Genomic DNA, 13,240 nt, shown 5'->3' on the forward strand with positions numbered 1-13,240 from the left:
CTCTCAGAGCCATTTCTAACTCCTAAATCTCTAGGGGAATCCCTTTACTCTCCTGGGCCGGGCTTGTCTCAAAGTTTCCCGAGGTTCCCAAGAAGAGCTTCACAAGACTGTCCAGGAAATGAGGATCGCTGACCACCACGCCTCAGGGCTCTTTTTGTAGCCCCCAAAGTTTATTGAGTAGAGACTGCAGGGTCATTGTAGGGTCAGGGTGAGGACGCCTGGCCAGGCCCTATTCACGTGACCGGACCCAGGAGGAGGAGTTCGTTTTCCCACCAGAGGGGGCGCTGGGGGCAATGGGCGGGTAGCCAGCCTCCTCCCTTCCCCGGTACTCCGGGCATTGCTCGCCAGTCCGGGTCGTGACGTAATCTCCCCGCGCCGGGGGCGGTACGCGCTTGACGCCATCTCCGGGCGCCCGGCTGGGGGGGCGCTGGGTGTGGGGCGGCTCCGGCGCCGGGGATGGCGGCGGCCGCGGTTGCGGCGGCTCCGGGACAAGAGGGAGGAGCCCGGGGAGCGCCGTGAGATGGGCCGGTGAGTGTCGCCGGGAGTGGGGGCTACCGAGTCGGCCTTACTGCGGCCAATGAGGCCTGGGCTCGCAGCTCTGGAGGAAGTGGCCCCCCGGAGCCGGTTGCCCCGCGGACCGAGGGAGCGAAAGAGGCCGCGCCTAGACCCCCGACCGCTTCTCACTGGCCCGGCCCAGAGAGCGGCCCCAGGCTGTGTCCCTGTGGGCCGAGGTATCCGAGTCCTGGGGGCGGGAAGCTGCCCCCAAACAAGGAAGCATTGCCTGCGGGGCCTCGCCCCTGCCCCTCTGCCTGAAAGGTCGACCCCGACTTTCTGACCGCAGATTTCCCAAATTCGGGCCCTTCCTCTGTTGTTGAGAGGACTGAGGGTTCACGGGAAGCCATAACCCCTGGTCTCTTCTAAGCTCCTCTCTTTCTGGCGGGCGCACCTCTCTCAGCGAATTCGAGTCTTAGGCTGGGATCAGCCTCTTGATTCCGGGCTCTGCTGGCAGTGTTGGCAGTTCTCCGGAATGGTCCCCCTTTCCTGTTAGCTCGGTTGGGCTCGCAAGTTAGGTCTTCCCCTGGAGAAATCCTCATTGAGCCCCTACAGTGACGAGGTTTCAGATTCCGAAATGTGTTTTGCCGTCGTGGGAACCTGGTGCTCAGGCTTGGCTCTTTGTTGTCATTCCCGCAGACCTTTTGCCTCTTTCAGTCCTTTTATTAGCTTGTGATTGGCTAACCCCTCAGTGACCTAGAGGCAGGTTTTCTTTAATATTTTAATTGTATGGAGCAAGGATCATTCTGGGATTGAATGTGTGACCCCAGTTTCTCTTGGAAATGAGGGAGAAAGCTAACTGCTTTTCACTTACTGGAACTGCTGGCAAAGAGGGTATACAGACTGTGCCCACTGTGAAAAGTTGTGTTTATGGAACCAAAGATTTGTGTTTCTACCTTGTTTTCCTGTCTTGTCGCATTTATTGTACCCACGCACCGTGTAGATCTTGAGAGAAATGTCTTCAGTTTGGTTTGAGGCTTGCAGGGTTCTGTAGGACTTGGACAGCACAGTGGGTAGTTTCTCCAAGTACTGGTCAGTGCTGCTTTCTCTGTTTTCAGAGGTTAAGACTCTCTTCTTCAGTGCTTATTGTTTCTGGTGTGTGAAGATTCAGATATTGACAGCTTAACATGAATTTTGTTTCCCCATTGTTAGCTAGGTGAGGATGAAGGCAATGCTTTCAGTTTGTGTCACACTTGATTCAGCACTTAGTACAAAGTTGTCACTTAGAAAATTTTACACATGCACACACACACAGGAACCTGTTATTTTTTTTTTTAAACCCTGGAAATCTGTTAATAATGCTTCCTCTTGAGTGACTCCCCCTTGACCTCTTTTTCTGCCCCAGAAACATAAATAATTGTTCTTTTTCCTCTAGTACCGCTTTTCTCGTTTAAATAACCTCCACGTCTGTGTTTTCAACAGTGCTGAATCAAGTGAAATCCATGAGGTTGATTTTTCCTGCTTCCCTTTGTTCACATGGACACAATTTGAGTCTTCCACATTTATTTGTGCATTTACCTAAAATTGGGATTGGAAGTAAATTTAATCTTTGGGAATAGGTACAGATAGAGAATGACGAATACGATGTAGTTCTCATCATGGCTCACTGGTGACAAACCCCCCCTAGTATCCAAGAGGAGGCAGGTTTGATCCCTGGCCTCACTCAGTGGGTTAAATATCCGGCTTTGGTGTGAGCTGTGGTGTAGGACCCAGACGAGGCTCGGATCCCACATTGCTCTGCCTGTGGTGTAGGCCAGCAGCTACAGCTCCGATTCCACCCCTAGCCTGTGCACTTCCATATGCTTTGGGTGTGGCCCTCAAAAGGCAAAAAAAAAAAAAAAAAAGAATATGATGTTAATGAAAGCAGTGAAGTTTGACAGGTGGAAAATTTTTCGCAGGGATGTCTTCCTACAAATTAGAGCTTACTGGATGGCTTTTTCTCTGTTCAACTGCCTGGGCACTCTGGATAAATGTGCTGTTAACTCTGGAGAAAAGGACATGTCAGGGACTCCTAGACTTTTAATATCTTTGTGGTTTTTTTACCTTTCTTGATGATCCTGGAGAGGGTTAGATGCTAGACTCCTGCTTACTTTTTCTCTTTCCTTTTTTTTTTTTTTTTTTAGGGCCGTACCCACAGCATATGGAAGTTCCCAGGCTAGGGGTCTGATCGGAGCTGCAGCTGCCAGCCTGTGCCACAACCACAGCAATGCAGGATCTGAGCCATGTCTGTGACCTACACCACAGCTCACGGCAAACGCTTAACCCACTGAGCAAGGCCAGGGATTGAACCAGCATCCTCCCGGATACTAGTAGGGTTCGTTGACCATTGAGCCATGACGGGAACTCCCTTGCTTACTTTATTTCTATTTCTGTCTTTTAGACTCCCAAGCCAGTGGGGAGGACACTGCTTCTTACTACAGCTGCTCAGAAGCACCACTGGAAGCTCAGGTAACACAGATGCTTTGGATACCTTGTTGTAGAGAAACATCTGAAATTCAGCAGTGGAAAAACCAAACAGTGTAATATCATAGAAATCTCTTTGAAGATCCAAAGACCTGAAGCCTGATTAGAAGAAATAGGTGACAAATTTCATATGGGTTGAAGCATTCAGACCAAAAAGACACTTTATTGCAATGGAAAAAAGCATGTGTGAAAGGTGACAGAGAAAAGGGGGAGAGAACTTTCTTATGAATCACACACACTTAAGATAAATAAACAGGTATATTTGGAGGAATGGAACCAGAATTTTAAAAAGTGCTGCCTAGAGCAGACCTATAATGGAAAAGGAGCCACTGGCAAAGGAAAACACAAAGGAAAAAAGAAAGGGAATGAATGAAGAAGGAAAATTAAAGGTGGTTAATGAGAAGAAAGAAGCATTGCCAGACTAGGGAGTCACCAAGTCTGTGTGAGGTCAGAAGGGGTTTGTTTTGTGTTTTGTGGTTTTTTTATCTTTTTAGGGCCGCACCTGCGGCATATGGAGGTTCCCAGGCTAGGTGTCAAATTGGAACTACAGCTGCCAGCCTACACCACAGCCACAGCAACATAGGATCTGAGCTGTGTCTGCAAGTTACACTACAGCTCATAGCAACTCCAGATCCTTAACCCACTGGGCGAGGTCAGGGATCAAACCTGCATCCTCATGGATGCCAGTCAGATTCGTTTCCGCTGAGCAATGAAGGGAACTCCATGGTCAGAAGTTTTGTTGCTTTTTGGGATAGAGAGATAAATTGTAGAAAATGCCAGAACAGTCACTCTCCCTATAGGGCCCAAGTTTGAATGTAGTATTTCATGGGCAAAGAAGATACTAATCTTCATAACATGACATGTTTAGGGAACAACATTGAACAAACAAAGAAGACAGTCAGACCTCAGGGTCCTTGACACCTGAGTCCTTGGGGTACTGGTGATAGGAGGAAAAGGAGGACAAGAATTTAGCCTGGCCTGGGGTCGTGGGGATGGAGATAAGGAAGATCATAACCCGAATTAGGGTGGGGAAAGGAAACAAGGATGAGGTCATACATTTAGGAAAGAAGATAGCACAGTAGTCTTTGGTGGCAAAAGGAGAATCTTGGGAAAAGGAGCCAGCAGCAAAGACCTTGTATTCAAATTCCCCTTAGGGGAAAAGGCTTAGAATACTCAAGGTCCCCATTAGAGGCACAACTAATCATGAATTGTTGGTTTCCCTGAGCTTGTAGAGCCCACAGGTTATTTACGCATTGTCCTTGTAGGTCTTTGTGGTTCTGTGATTGTTTCTTTCGTGTCCTAGGCTGGATGAGTGAGAAGGGTAGCATTCTTTTCTGGCCCTTTCTCATTCCTCTCTCTTTTTTTTTCCCAGCAGTCTCTTTTGTTACATCTTTCTCCATGGGCGCAGTTTCTGCTCTTTCCTTTGACTTGGTTTACCCCTAGGTTATGTTTCTTTGCTTCTGATTTGTTCCCAAGCAGATGTGGGCGCCCCAGCCAGCAGCAGAGAGGGGTGCAGGGGAGCCACAAAGAAGCCCCTTCTGATGCCCCAAGGAGCAAGCCGACCACTTCCAGGCTCCAGGAACACCACAAAGCAATATGAAACCTGTTCATGAAAGGAGTCAGGAATGCCTTCCACCAAAGAAACGAGACCTCCCCGTGACCAGCGAGGATATGGGGAGAACTACCAGCTGCTCAACTAACCACACACCCTCCAGTGATGCCTCTGAATGGTCCCGAGGGATTGTGGTGGCAGGGCAGAGCCAGGCAGGAGCCAGAGTCAGCCTGGGGGGTGATGGAGCTGAGGCCATCACTGGTCTGACAGTGGACCAGTATGGCATGCTGTATAAGGTGGCTGTGCCACCTGCCACCTTCTCCCCAACTGGCCTCCCATCCGTGGTGAATATGAGCCCCTTGCCCCCCACATTTAATGTAGCGTCTTCACTGATTCAACATCCAGGAATCCACTATCCCCCAATTCACTATGCTCAGCTCCCATCCACCTCTCTGCAATTTATTGGTTCTCCTTATAGCCTTCCCTATGCTGTGCCACCTAATTTCCTTCCAAGTCCCCTCCTTTCTCCTTCTGCCAACCTCACCACATCTCACCTTCCACACTTTGTGCCATATGCCTCACTCCTGGCAGAAGGAGCCACTCCTCCCCCCCAGGCTTCATCCCCAGCCCATTCATTCAACAGAGCCCCCTCTGCCACCTCCCCACCTGGGCAGTTGCCACATCACTCGAGTACTCAGCCACTGGACCTTGCTCCAGGTCGGATGCCCATTTATTATCAGATGTCCAGGCTACCTGCTGGGTACACCTTGCATGAAACCCCTCCAGCAGGTGCCAGCCCAGTTCTTACCCCTCAGGAGGGCCAGTCTGCTCTGGAAGCAGCTGCTGCCAATGGACAGAGACAGCGAGAGCGAAATCTAGTGAGACGGGAAAGCGAAGCCCTCGACTCCCCCAGTAGCAAGGGCGAGGGCCAAGGACTGGTGCCAGTGGTAGAATGTGTGGTGGATGGACAGCTATTTTCAGGTTCTCAGACTGCGCAGGTAGAGGTGGCAGTGCCAGCACACCGAGGTACCCCAGACACCGACCTTGAGGTCCAGCGGGTGGTTGGCGCTTTAGCTTCTCAGGACTATCGCGTGGTGGCAGCTCAGAGGAAGGATGAGCCCAGCCCTCTCAACCTGTCCCATCATAACCCTGACCCTCAGGGTGAGGGGCGAGGCTCAGCCAGGAACCCTGCAGAGATGGCTGAGAAAAATCAGGCCCGAGGGCTCTACACACAGTCCCATCAAGAACCCATGAAACATAGACCTGTACCCAAAGCAATGGTTGTAGCCAATGGCAACCTGGTGCCCTCTGGAACTGACCCAGGCCTGCTGCCCATGGGCTCGGAGATCCTGGTGGCATCAAGTTTGGACGTGCAGGCCAGAGCCACCTTCCCAGACAAGGAATCAACGCCACCCCCCATTACCTCTTCCCACTTGCCCTCCCACTTTATGAAAGGCGCCATCATCCAGCTGGCTACCGGGGAGCTGAAGCGGGTGGAGGACCTCCAGACCCAGGATTTTGTGCGCAGTGCCGAAGTGAGCGGGGGGCTGAAGATTGACTCTAGCACAGTCGTGGACATTCAGGAGAGCCAGTGGCCTGGATTTGTCATGCTGCATTTCGTGGTTGGTGAGCAGCAGAGCAAAGTGAGCATCGAGGTGCCGCCCGAGCACCCCTTCTTTGTATATGGCCAGGGTTGGTCCTCCTGCAGCCCTGGGCGGACTGCACAACTCTTCTCTCTGCCCTGCCATCGGCTCCAGGTGGGAGATGTCTGCATCTCTATCAGTTTACAGAGCTTGAACGGTAACTCAGTTTCTCAGGCCAGCTGTGCTCCCCCAGGCCAGCTGGGAACCCCCCGAGAAAGGCCTGAGAGGACAGTATTGGGACCCCGAGAGCAATGTGACAGTGATGGGAAAAGCCAGCCGTCAGGTGAGAGCTCTCGAATGGCAGAGCCCTCGCAGCCAGAGCCAGGTGCTCAGGCCTGCTGGCCAGCCCCAAGCTTCCAAAGATACAGCATGCAAGGGGAGGAGGCACGGGCTGCGCTGCTCCGTCCCTCTTTCATTCCACAAGAGGTAAAGCTGTCCATCGAAGGGCGTTCCAATGCAGGAAAATGAACCTCTCCCAGACCCAGCCTGGGGCTCTACCCCAGAGCTGGGCCTCACCGTGAGCAGGCAGAGGATTTGCACATGCCGAGCAGGGGGTGGCTCTCTTGGCGGTAAGGTTGCGGGGGAAGAGGAGGCATGAAGGCAGCCTCCCAAGGCAGTGTCTGTTGCCCATTACCCCATGGCCTCCTTTCAGGACAGCCGCAGAGGGTGCTGTGATGGGGAGCAGCAGGCCTGGGCCAAGAAAGGAAGGGGGTGCACACAGAATGAGAAACATTCCAAATATCAGGGCCTCCCTGTTCTTTCCTCCCCATCCCTAGCTCCTGCAAGGGGAGAGTCAGGCTTTGGAGCAGGTGGCAGAGGGAGGGAGCAAAGAAAGAGCCAAAAATGATGATCCACAGCTTATAGTAGCAGTTCAACTGTCTGAAGTCTTTTTTCCTTTCTTTTTGTGATGGGAGGGCGGGAGGCCCCATGGTTGGAAATAAGAGGGTTCCCACCCAGAACTCCTCTTTTGAGAGCCGTGCACTTTAAAGGGTAGTTTTGTTACAGACGACTGTGGCTGGTTTTGGCTGGGGGACTCCCCTTGATCCTCTACTTCAGCCCTTTCCCGTCTCTCCCCACCATCCCTCCCACAAGGCTTCTAGCACCATGAGAGAGAAGCCTCGCCAGGGTTCAGTGTGAAGTACTGCCTTGACGGGGACCCAATCCGGGGCTTTGGGAGAGAGACCTGATGGCCAGGCCGACTGGGCTCTAGGCAGGGCTTCTAGAAAGGTAGCTGACCTAACAAAGCTCTTCCTGCTCAACGTGTCAGACCCACTTTGAAACTGTACCGAATCCCTAGTTGGTAATGATGACTTTTGAGAGAACCAGTGGACCCTTTCCCCAGAACCCTCCACCCCCTCCCTCCGTCTGTCTATGTTGTGCCTAAGTGCCTGCGCTGCCCCCACCCTCTCGCTGCCCTAACTTCTCTGCATGGTGTCTTGACCTGGGCCTAATTCGTAACTGCACTGCCTTTCCCCTTCTGCAAAACTGGTTTTGTCCACTCTGACCAAGACCTCTAGTTTTTGGTGTGTAGGGGTCTCTCTGGTTTCCCTCTCACTTATATTCTCTATTTTTAAAAACTCAGAATCATGTCCCTTTCTCTTCTGCAGCTGAGCTGTTTGGTGGTGAAACAAGAAGGGAACAGGGCAAATACAGCTGGCTGGGCAGTGCCCATCCTTGCGTTTTTTATGGAGTCCGTCTCTTACGCTACTCCCTCTCCTAGGAGTTCAGACTTCTCCAGGCTGTCCCTTCCCACAGCCAGCTCTAAGGTTCCGGGATGGTCTTGATAATCTTTCAATACCTGAAAAGTCTCCTAGATTTCATTTCATGGTGGAGTATTCCTCTGCAAAGAGTATTTTCAATCTTAGTTGCATTTGCCCCCCTGTGTCTTAAAGTCCACTTTTTCTTCAAAACTTTTAGCATCAGCTTGGACAGTGGGATTCCAGTGGATATTGAGGATTAGACTCCCCCCATCTGCTTTCAGATGGGTTGGGTGGGTTTTTTGTTTGTTTTTTGGGGGTCTTTAGACTCTTGAAGCAACTCAGGGTATTGTCCACTTAGCTCTCTGGTGAGGCTTCTCCCAGGGTCTAACCCTGGCATTTCCTTTCGAGATGGACTGGCCGAGGCCTGGCCTATCATCAGGAGTCCCAAACCTCCGAGGTCTGATCTCTGCTCTGTCAAAGACTTTAGGCAAGTCTTGTGACCTCTCGCTCTTTCACTTCCTCCCCAGCTGCCAAATGGGGATAAATAATCTTACCTACCTCCTGGGGGAGGGAGAGTTCTGAGAATGGAGTCATTCTTAATGTTCAGGTGCTACAGGTTGTTCTCCTGGGGGAACAAAGTGACTGAGACTGGCTTGTTTGCTACAAGCCCTACACTCCATTGTTTCATTCCTTGAGAGCAGTTACCTGGTCAGCTTTTGGAGGCCCGCCCAAAGGAAGCTGCTGACCTGACCCCAAGTACTTAAGCATCCGGTTCACCTCGGAACCAAACACCACCCCTGTCTGGAGAACACTCAGCCTTGTACGTGTTTGGGATCATGTCCTTTCCCTTCTCTGTCCCCATTCTCTTTGAATGCTGCTTTCTGTGGCTTGTTCCCTCCAGGGGGCCTGTGAGACTGAGTCCCGAGGAGTCTTCTCAGATGGCAGCCCCAGGAGAAGGCCTCACTAACTGTTCCATGAGCAACTCATTCCTAGTGTCTCATGCATGGGTTTCTCAGAGACATTCTCATTAGGAAGGCTCATCAGCTGAATATAGTGACAGGCACACAGTAGACACTCAAGAAATATCCACCAAGGATACCAACTGAGCTTCCTCCTTATGGGAGCAAACCTGTATCTAATGCAGGCCAAGTAGTTAAAATCAAACAACCTTCGACTTCCTAGCCCGGCAACTTCCACTTGATCCTAGAAAGAGGAAATCTTGTGCACCTTGCCAAGTTGGGCCCTGAACTCTGCTAATATTCCTCTTCTGTCTCTTGCTGGTGAAGCAATACCAGCAGCTCCCCTAACACTGTGCTGTGCATTTGTGGTATGTTAATGCTTGATTCTGCTGAGCTGCAGAGGTGGCTTTCGTAAAGTATGGCCTCCAAGGGAAAGAAGCTCTGTGCCATAAAACTTGGCAAGAGCGGTGGCATTCCTCTTACCTTTTCCCTCTGGTTCAGTCTTTTCTTCCAGGCATGAGGAATAAGAAGAACCGATGGTGTGCCCATTCTTCCTTATAAGGATTTCTTAGGCTTTATTGTAAGAGACCTAAGAGCAGTTTTGAGAGAGAGCATTTTGGTGGCAAGCTATCAGGTTTGGGGGGAATTGGGCGATTGAACAAGGCCCACGTTAGTAGTAGAACAGCCTGAGAGCTTAGGGATAGAAAGGAAAATGGCTAATTCTGACACTAAACAGAAATGCCTATACCAATTTGGGCATTAGGGGAACCGGGTAGAGGACAGGTAATGCATTCAAGTCTTGAATCTTCATTCCTATCAAGATTAGTGTCAACAGGGCAGGGGGGGGGGTACTGGGAGGTCAGAGCTGAGCACTCATACCCGAGGGAAGAGGTTCCAGTAGGTCTGGACTGACCTTTCTACACTCTTGGTCCCAGTTGGCTGTAACACCAAGGGCTGTGGTCTGTGCTGCTTTGCCACTGCTGCTGTCTGCTCACTGTCCTGCCTGCTGCCCTTTATAGCTCCCTGTCTTTCTGTCTTTGGCCATTTAAATGAAATTCAGGCATTCTGTCTATTCTTACATGTGCAGGTGTTATTTTATATCAAAGTCATTGAGTAGGGATAGTATGAAATGCTGCTGGTGGGCTGATAAATCCAAAGGGATATGGCTTCAGTGCTTGTTGGGAGCCCTTTGGCTCTAAATATCTGACTCTTTTGAAGCAGAGACAAGCAAGTCCTATTAGTGGGTGTTTTCTGTGTATTAACTTCTTTCCTTTATGCTATCTTGTATCCTGTTTTAAAAAATAAATGATGAGGAACCAGGTTAGGGCCCGTGTCAGCATCCCAGGGAGGTTTATCTGGCTCCAGTAATATGGATTCTGGGGTCGGGGAAGGGTTTGAAGTTTGAAATAGCCCCTCAACTGGGGTTCGGTTTTATTTTTACCACTGGGCACCGTAGGAGATGCACAGGGTGGTGGTATAAAAACCTGCAACAAGCAGGCATGTTGAAGAGTTGAGTGATCACACTGGAGATAAAGGGTGGACATGGGTTGACTGGGAAAGCACCTGGGTCCATTAGAGTAAAGATCACCTGATTGATTGGATTGGCCTTGGGAGAGTAAGTCACAGTCTTAAAAGCAAAGTAAATTGGGCAAAGGCCAAGTTTTTCGGGAGACGTCTTGGCCTCCTAGGGGTAAGTTTACCAAACCACACTGAAGCTACAGTACTTTCCAGATGGGAAAAAGTGAACACTACAGTTGAGCAAAACCGTGCTAGGTTGGATGTTGACCGGGAACCTATTAGCCCTTTGCTGGGAAGCCTTCATCCTTCAGCTTCCCTGGGGTAGGGAAGGCTTCCCACATTATGCAATAATAAAATAAGCATCTGGGTCTTCACAGCTGTCAGTTGCTCTTTCAGCTCTAGAATCCATCTTTGGGCCAGAAGCCTGGTCTGGGCCTAGAATGATACTGGCCCTTGAGATGCTAGAGTTGGCTGCACTCTCTCCTTACCTGCAGACTATGCACAGTGCCTGGGGCGGAAGGAGGAGAGGTGGTGCGCTTTGCCCTGCTGAGCCTCCCCAGCAGGAACAGTAGTAATAAATGCACTTTTCACACTAAGGTTTCTTTATTAGTTCTCCTGTTGAGCCTAGATCCTTCCCCGGTAGATTGCAAACTCAAAGTCTGTGTGATTTCCCCAAGCCATTCTACTGCAAATGCCCAGCAGTGAAGATGGCCTCAAATTGGGTTCCTGTCTGCAGTGTGTGTGGCGGCAGCCCATGTGCCTTTACCTATTGTCAGACTTGCAAACATTTATTTCTGTCTTTATGACTCTCATGGGGATTGAGGTTCTTTAGAGAGAGAGAGTGCAAGCGCAAGCGAGCTGATGACACAGTGGTTTTACACCCACTCCCTGGACAGGGAGCTTGCATGTAGTTGTGAGCTGTGAGTGGTTGGTGCATCGCTGGTGTTACTGAAGGCAGGGTTCATCCCTCATTTGCTTGACACTCGCATTCAAGAGAAGCTTGTATTGGGGAAGATACTGACTGTATTCGTGGCAAACTTGAAGTATTAAAAATAAGGCTGTCCCTACAACCTTTCTAGTCACACACAGGTTCCCTGTAGCCAAAACAGTATATGTTCCAGCTGCAGAGAGCAGGTTGCTCTCAGCTTGCACAGCACCTTAGGGGAGGGAAGAATAAATGGATGGGGAATGGGGTGGAGAAAGGAGGATGGGAATGTTGTCATCCAGGTGGCTTTAGGGTCCTGAGGAGTAGAAGAGAAGGACGCCACTGGGGAGGTCTGACGGATGGATCTAATTTGTGTAGGAGTTCCCTGTAGATAAATTACTGATCTCCCAACTACTATCCCCAGTATGTAATGGCTAAATTAATATGTAATCAACTGCATTGTATCTAAAGCCTTAGAACTAGTCAGGTGCTCCCCCCACCCAATACCATTTCTTACCCTCTAATCCTACCTGATCTTTAACAAAGCATTAATAATTCTGAGGATAATCTCTATTTTGTTGTGCTTTTTTGTAACTGTTTTAAATAAATCAATTTGTACTGTATATTTGTACTTTTGTGAGATCCTTTTTGCTGTTTTACCATTTTAAGTCTCTGTACTTGGCTACACACAGATTGTATTTTTATTGTTAATGCTCTTCTTATGGATACCTGCATTTAACTTGTGGACTATGTAAACACAATATATATATATATATATATCTCAATATCTATATATCTATATATATCTATCTATATAAACTACTAGCTTTTCCTTTTGGTGTTTGCGCCTTCTTCCTGTCCCAGCCTTAGATGGTGGCCATTGGGTGGGGGCTAGAAGCCCTAGGCGGCAGAGCTTGTAATAGCAAATGGTGCCCATCTTCGTGTGTTGGCCTGGGGGCATATTGTGCACGCTGGTCCTGGAGCATCGTCTGCAGGTTCTGTTGCTCTGTATCTTGGAGACCTGGAAGTCCACCTGTAGACTCAGATACTCTACTAACACAAACAGTCACACAGGGGCCTGTCGGTGCCCCCACTGCTGGCCTCTTCTCCAGTTCTTTTCTCAGGAATACTGCTGGTAATTTCTGGAATAGGTCAGCTCCAATCATAGCTACTGCTTCTAACCTAGGAAGCTGCCACTAGTAAGAGGTCACTCAGATACGTGATAGTTACTCAGACATTTATTGAGCACTTGCGGTGTGCCACCAACTATCCTAAGTGCATTATATATTAACAACCATTTGTTGCTGGTACTATTTCCATTTTTGTTGTGGGTAGGGAAACCAAGATGTTTAAGTAACTTGCCCCGAGTTCCAGCTATTAATTGGCAGTACAGAATGTTAAATCCAGACATCTGATTCCTGAGTTAGTGTTAACTCACAGATTGTTGTGAAAATTAAATGAGATAATCCACTAACGTGCTCAGAGCAGTCAATGACACAACCACTGCTCAACCATTTTGAAACATTCCAGATAGGACTTCAGTATGGGGCTCTGTGAGAGAAGGCCATTGGCTTCTGGCTCAATTAAATGTATTCTTTTAAACGTCCAGTATTTTCTTATAAGCTTATTAATATTTTTGTATTTTTCAAAACGACTCATAGGAATTAACTAGCTTGGTGGTTCGTAGGGGGAGGCGGGGAGTCAGTTAACACTCTTAAATAGCCGTGAACCTATGGAGGTCAGAGAGGAGTCCAAGTTTCCTTGTTATGATATTGGAAGAGATCCACATTCCTGGCATAGTTATTTTTCTGGCTACAACTTAACTAGGGCACTTCCTTCTGGACCTCAAGATCTATAATTATCTAAACTGTACACAACCTTCGGTGCAGGCTAAGGAAAGTTCTGTGCTTGTTCTGTACCATCACAGA

At 49.4% G+C, this 13,240-nt stretch overlaps 1 protein-coding gene across 1 annotated transcript; it reads left to right on the plus strand.

Moving 5' to 3' along the window:
* On the plus strand, nucleotides 402–12,144 carry ATXN1L (ataxin 1 like). The gene is made up of 3 exons (XM_005664370.3): nucleotides 402–528; nucleotides 2,933–3,000; nucleotides 4,495–12,144. The coding sequence occupies exon 3, from the start codon at nucleotides 4,612–4,614 to the stop codon at nucleotides 6,676–6,678; it is 2,067 nt and encodes a 688-aa protein (XP_005664427.2). The 5' UTR covers nucleotides 402–528; nucleotides 2,933–3,000; nucleotides 4,495–4,611; the 3' UTR covers nucleotides 6,679–12,144.

This window comes from Sus scrofa, chromosome 6 (genome assembly GCF_000003025.6).
Source record: "Sus scrofa isolate TJ Tabasco breed Duroc chromosome 6, Sscrofa11.1, whole genome shotgun sequence".
NCBI lineage: Eukaryota > Metazoa > Chordata > Mammalia > Artiodactyla > Suidae > Sus > Sus scrofa.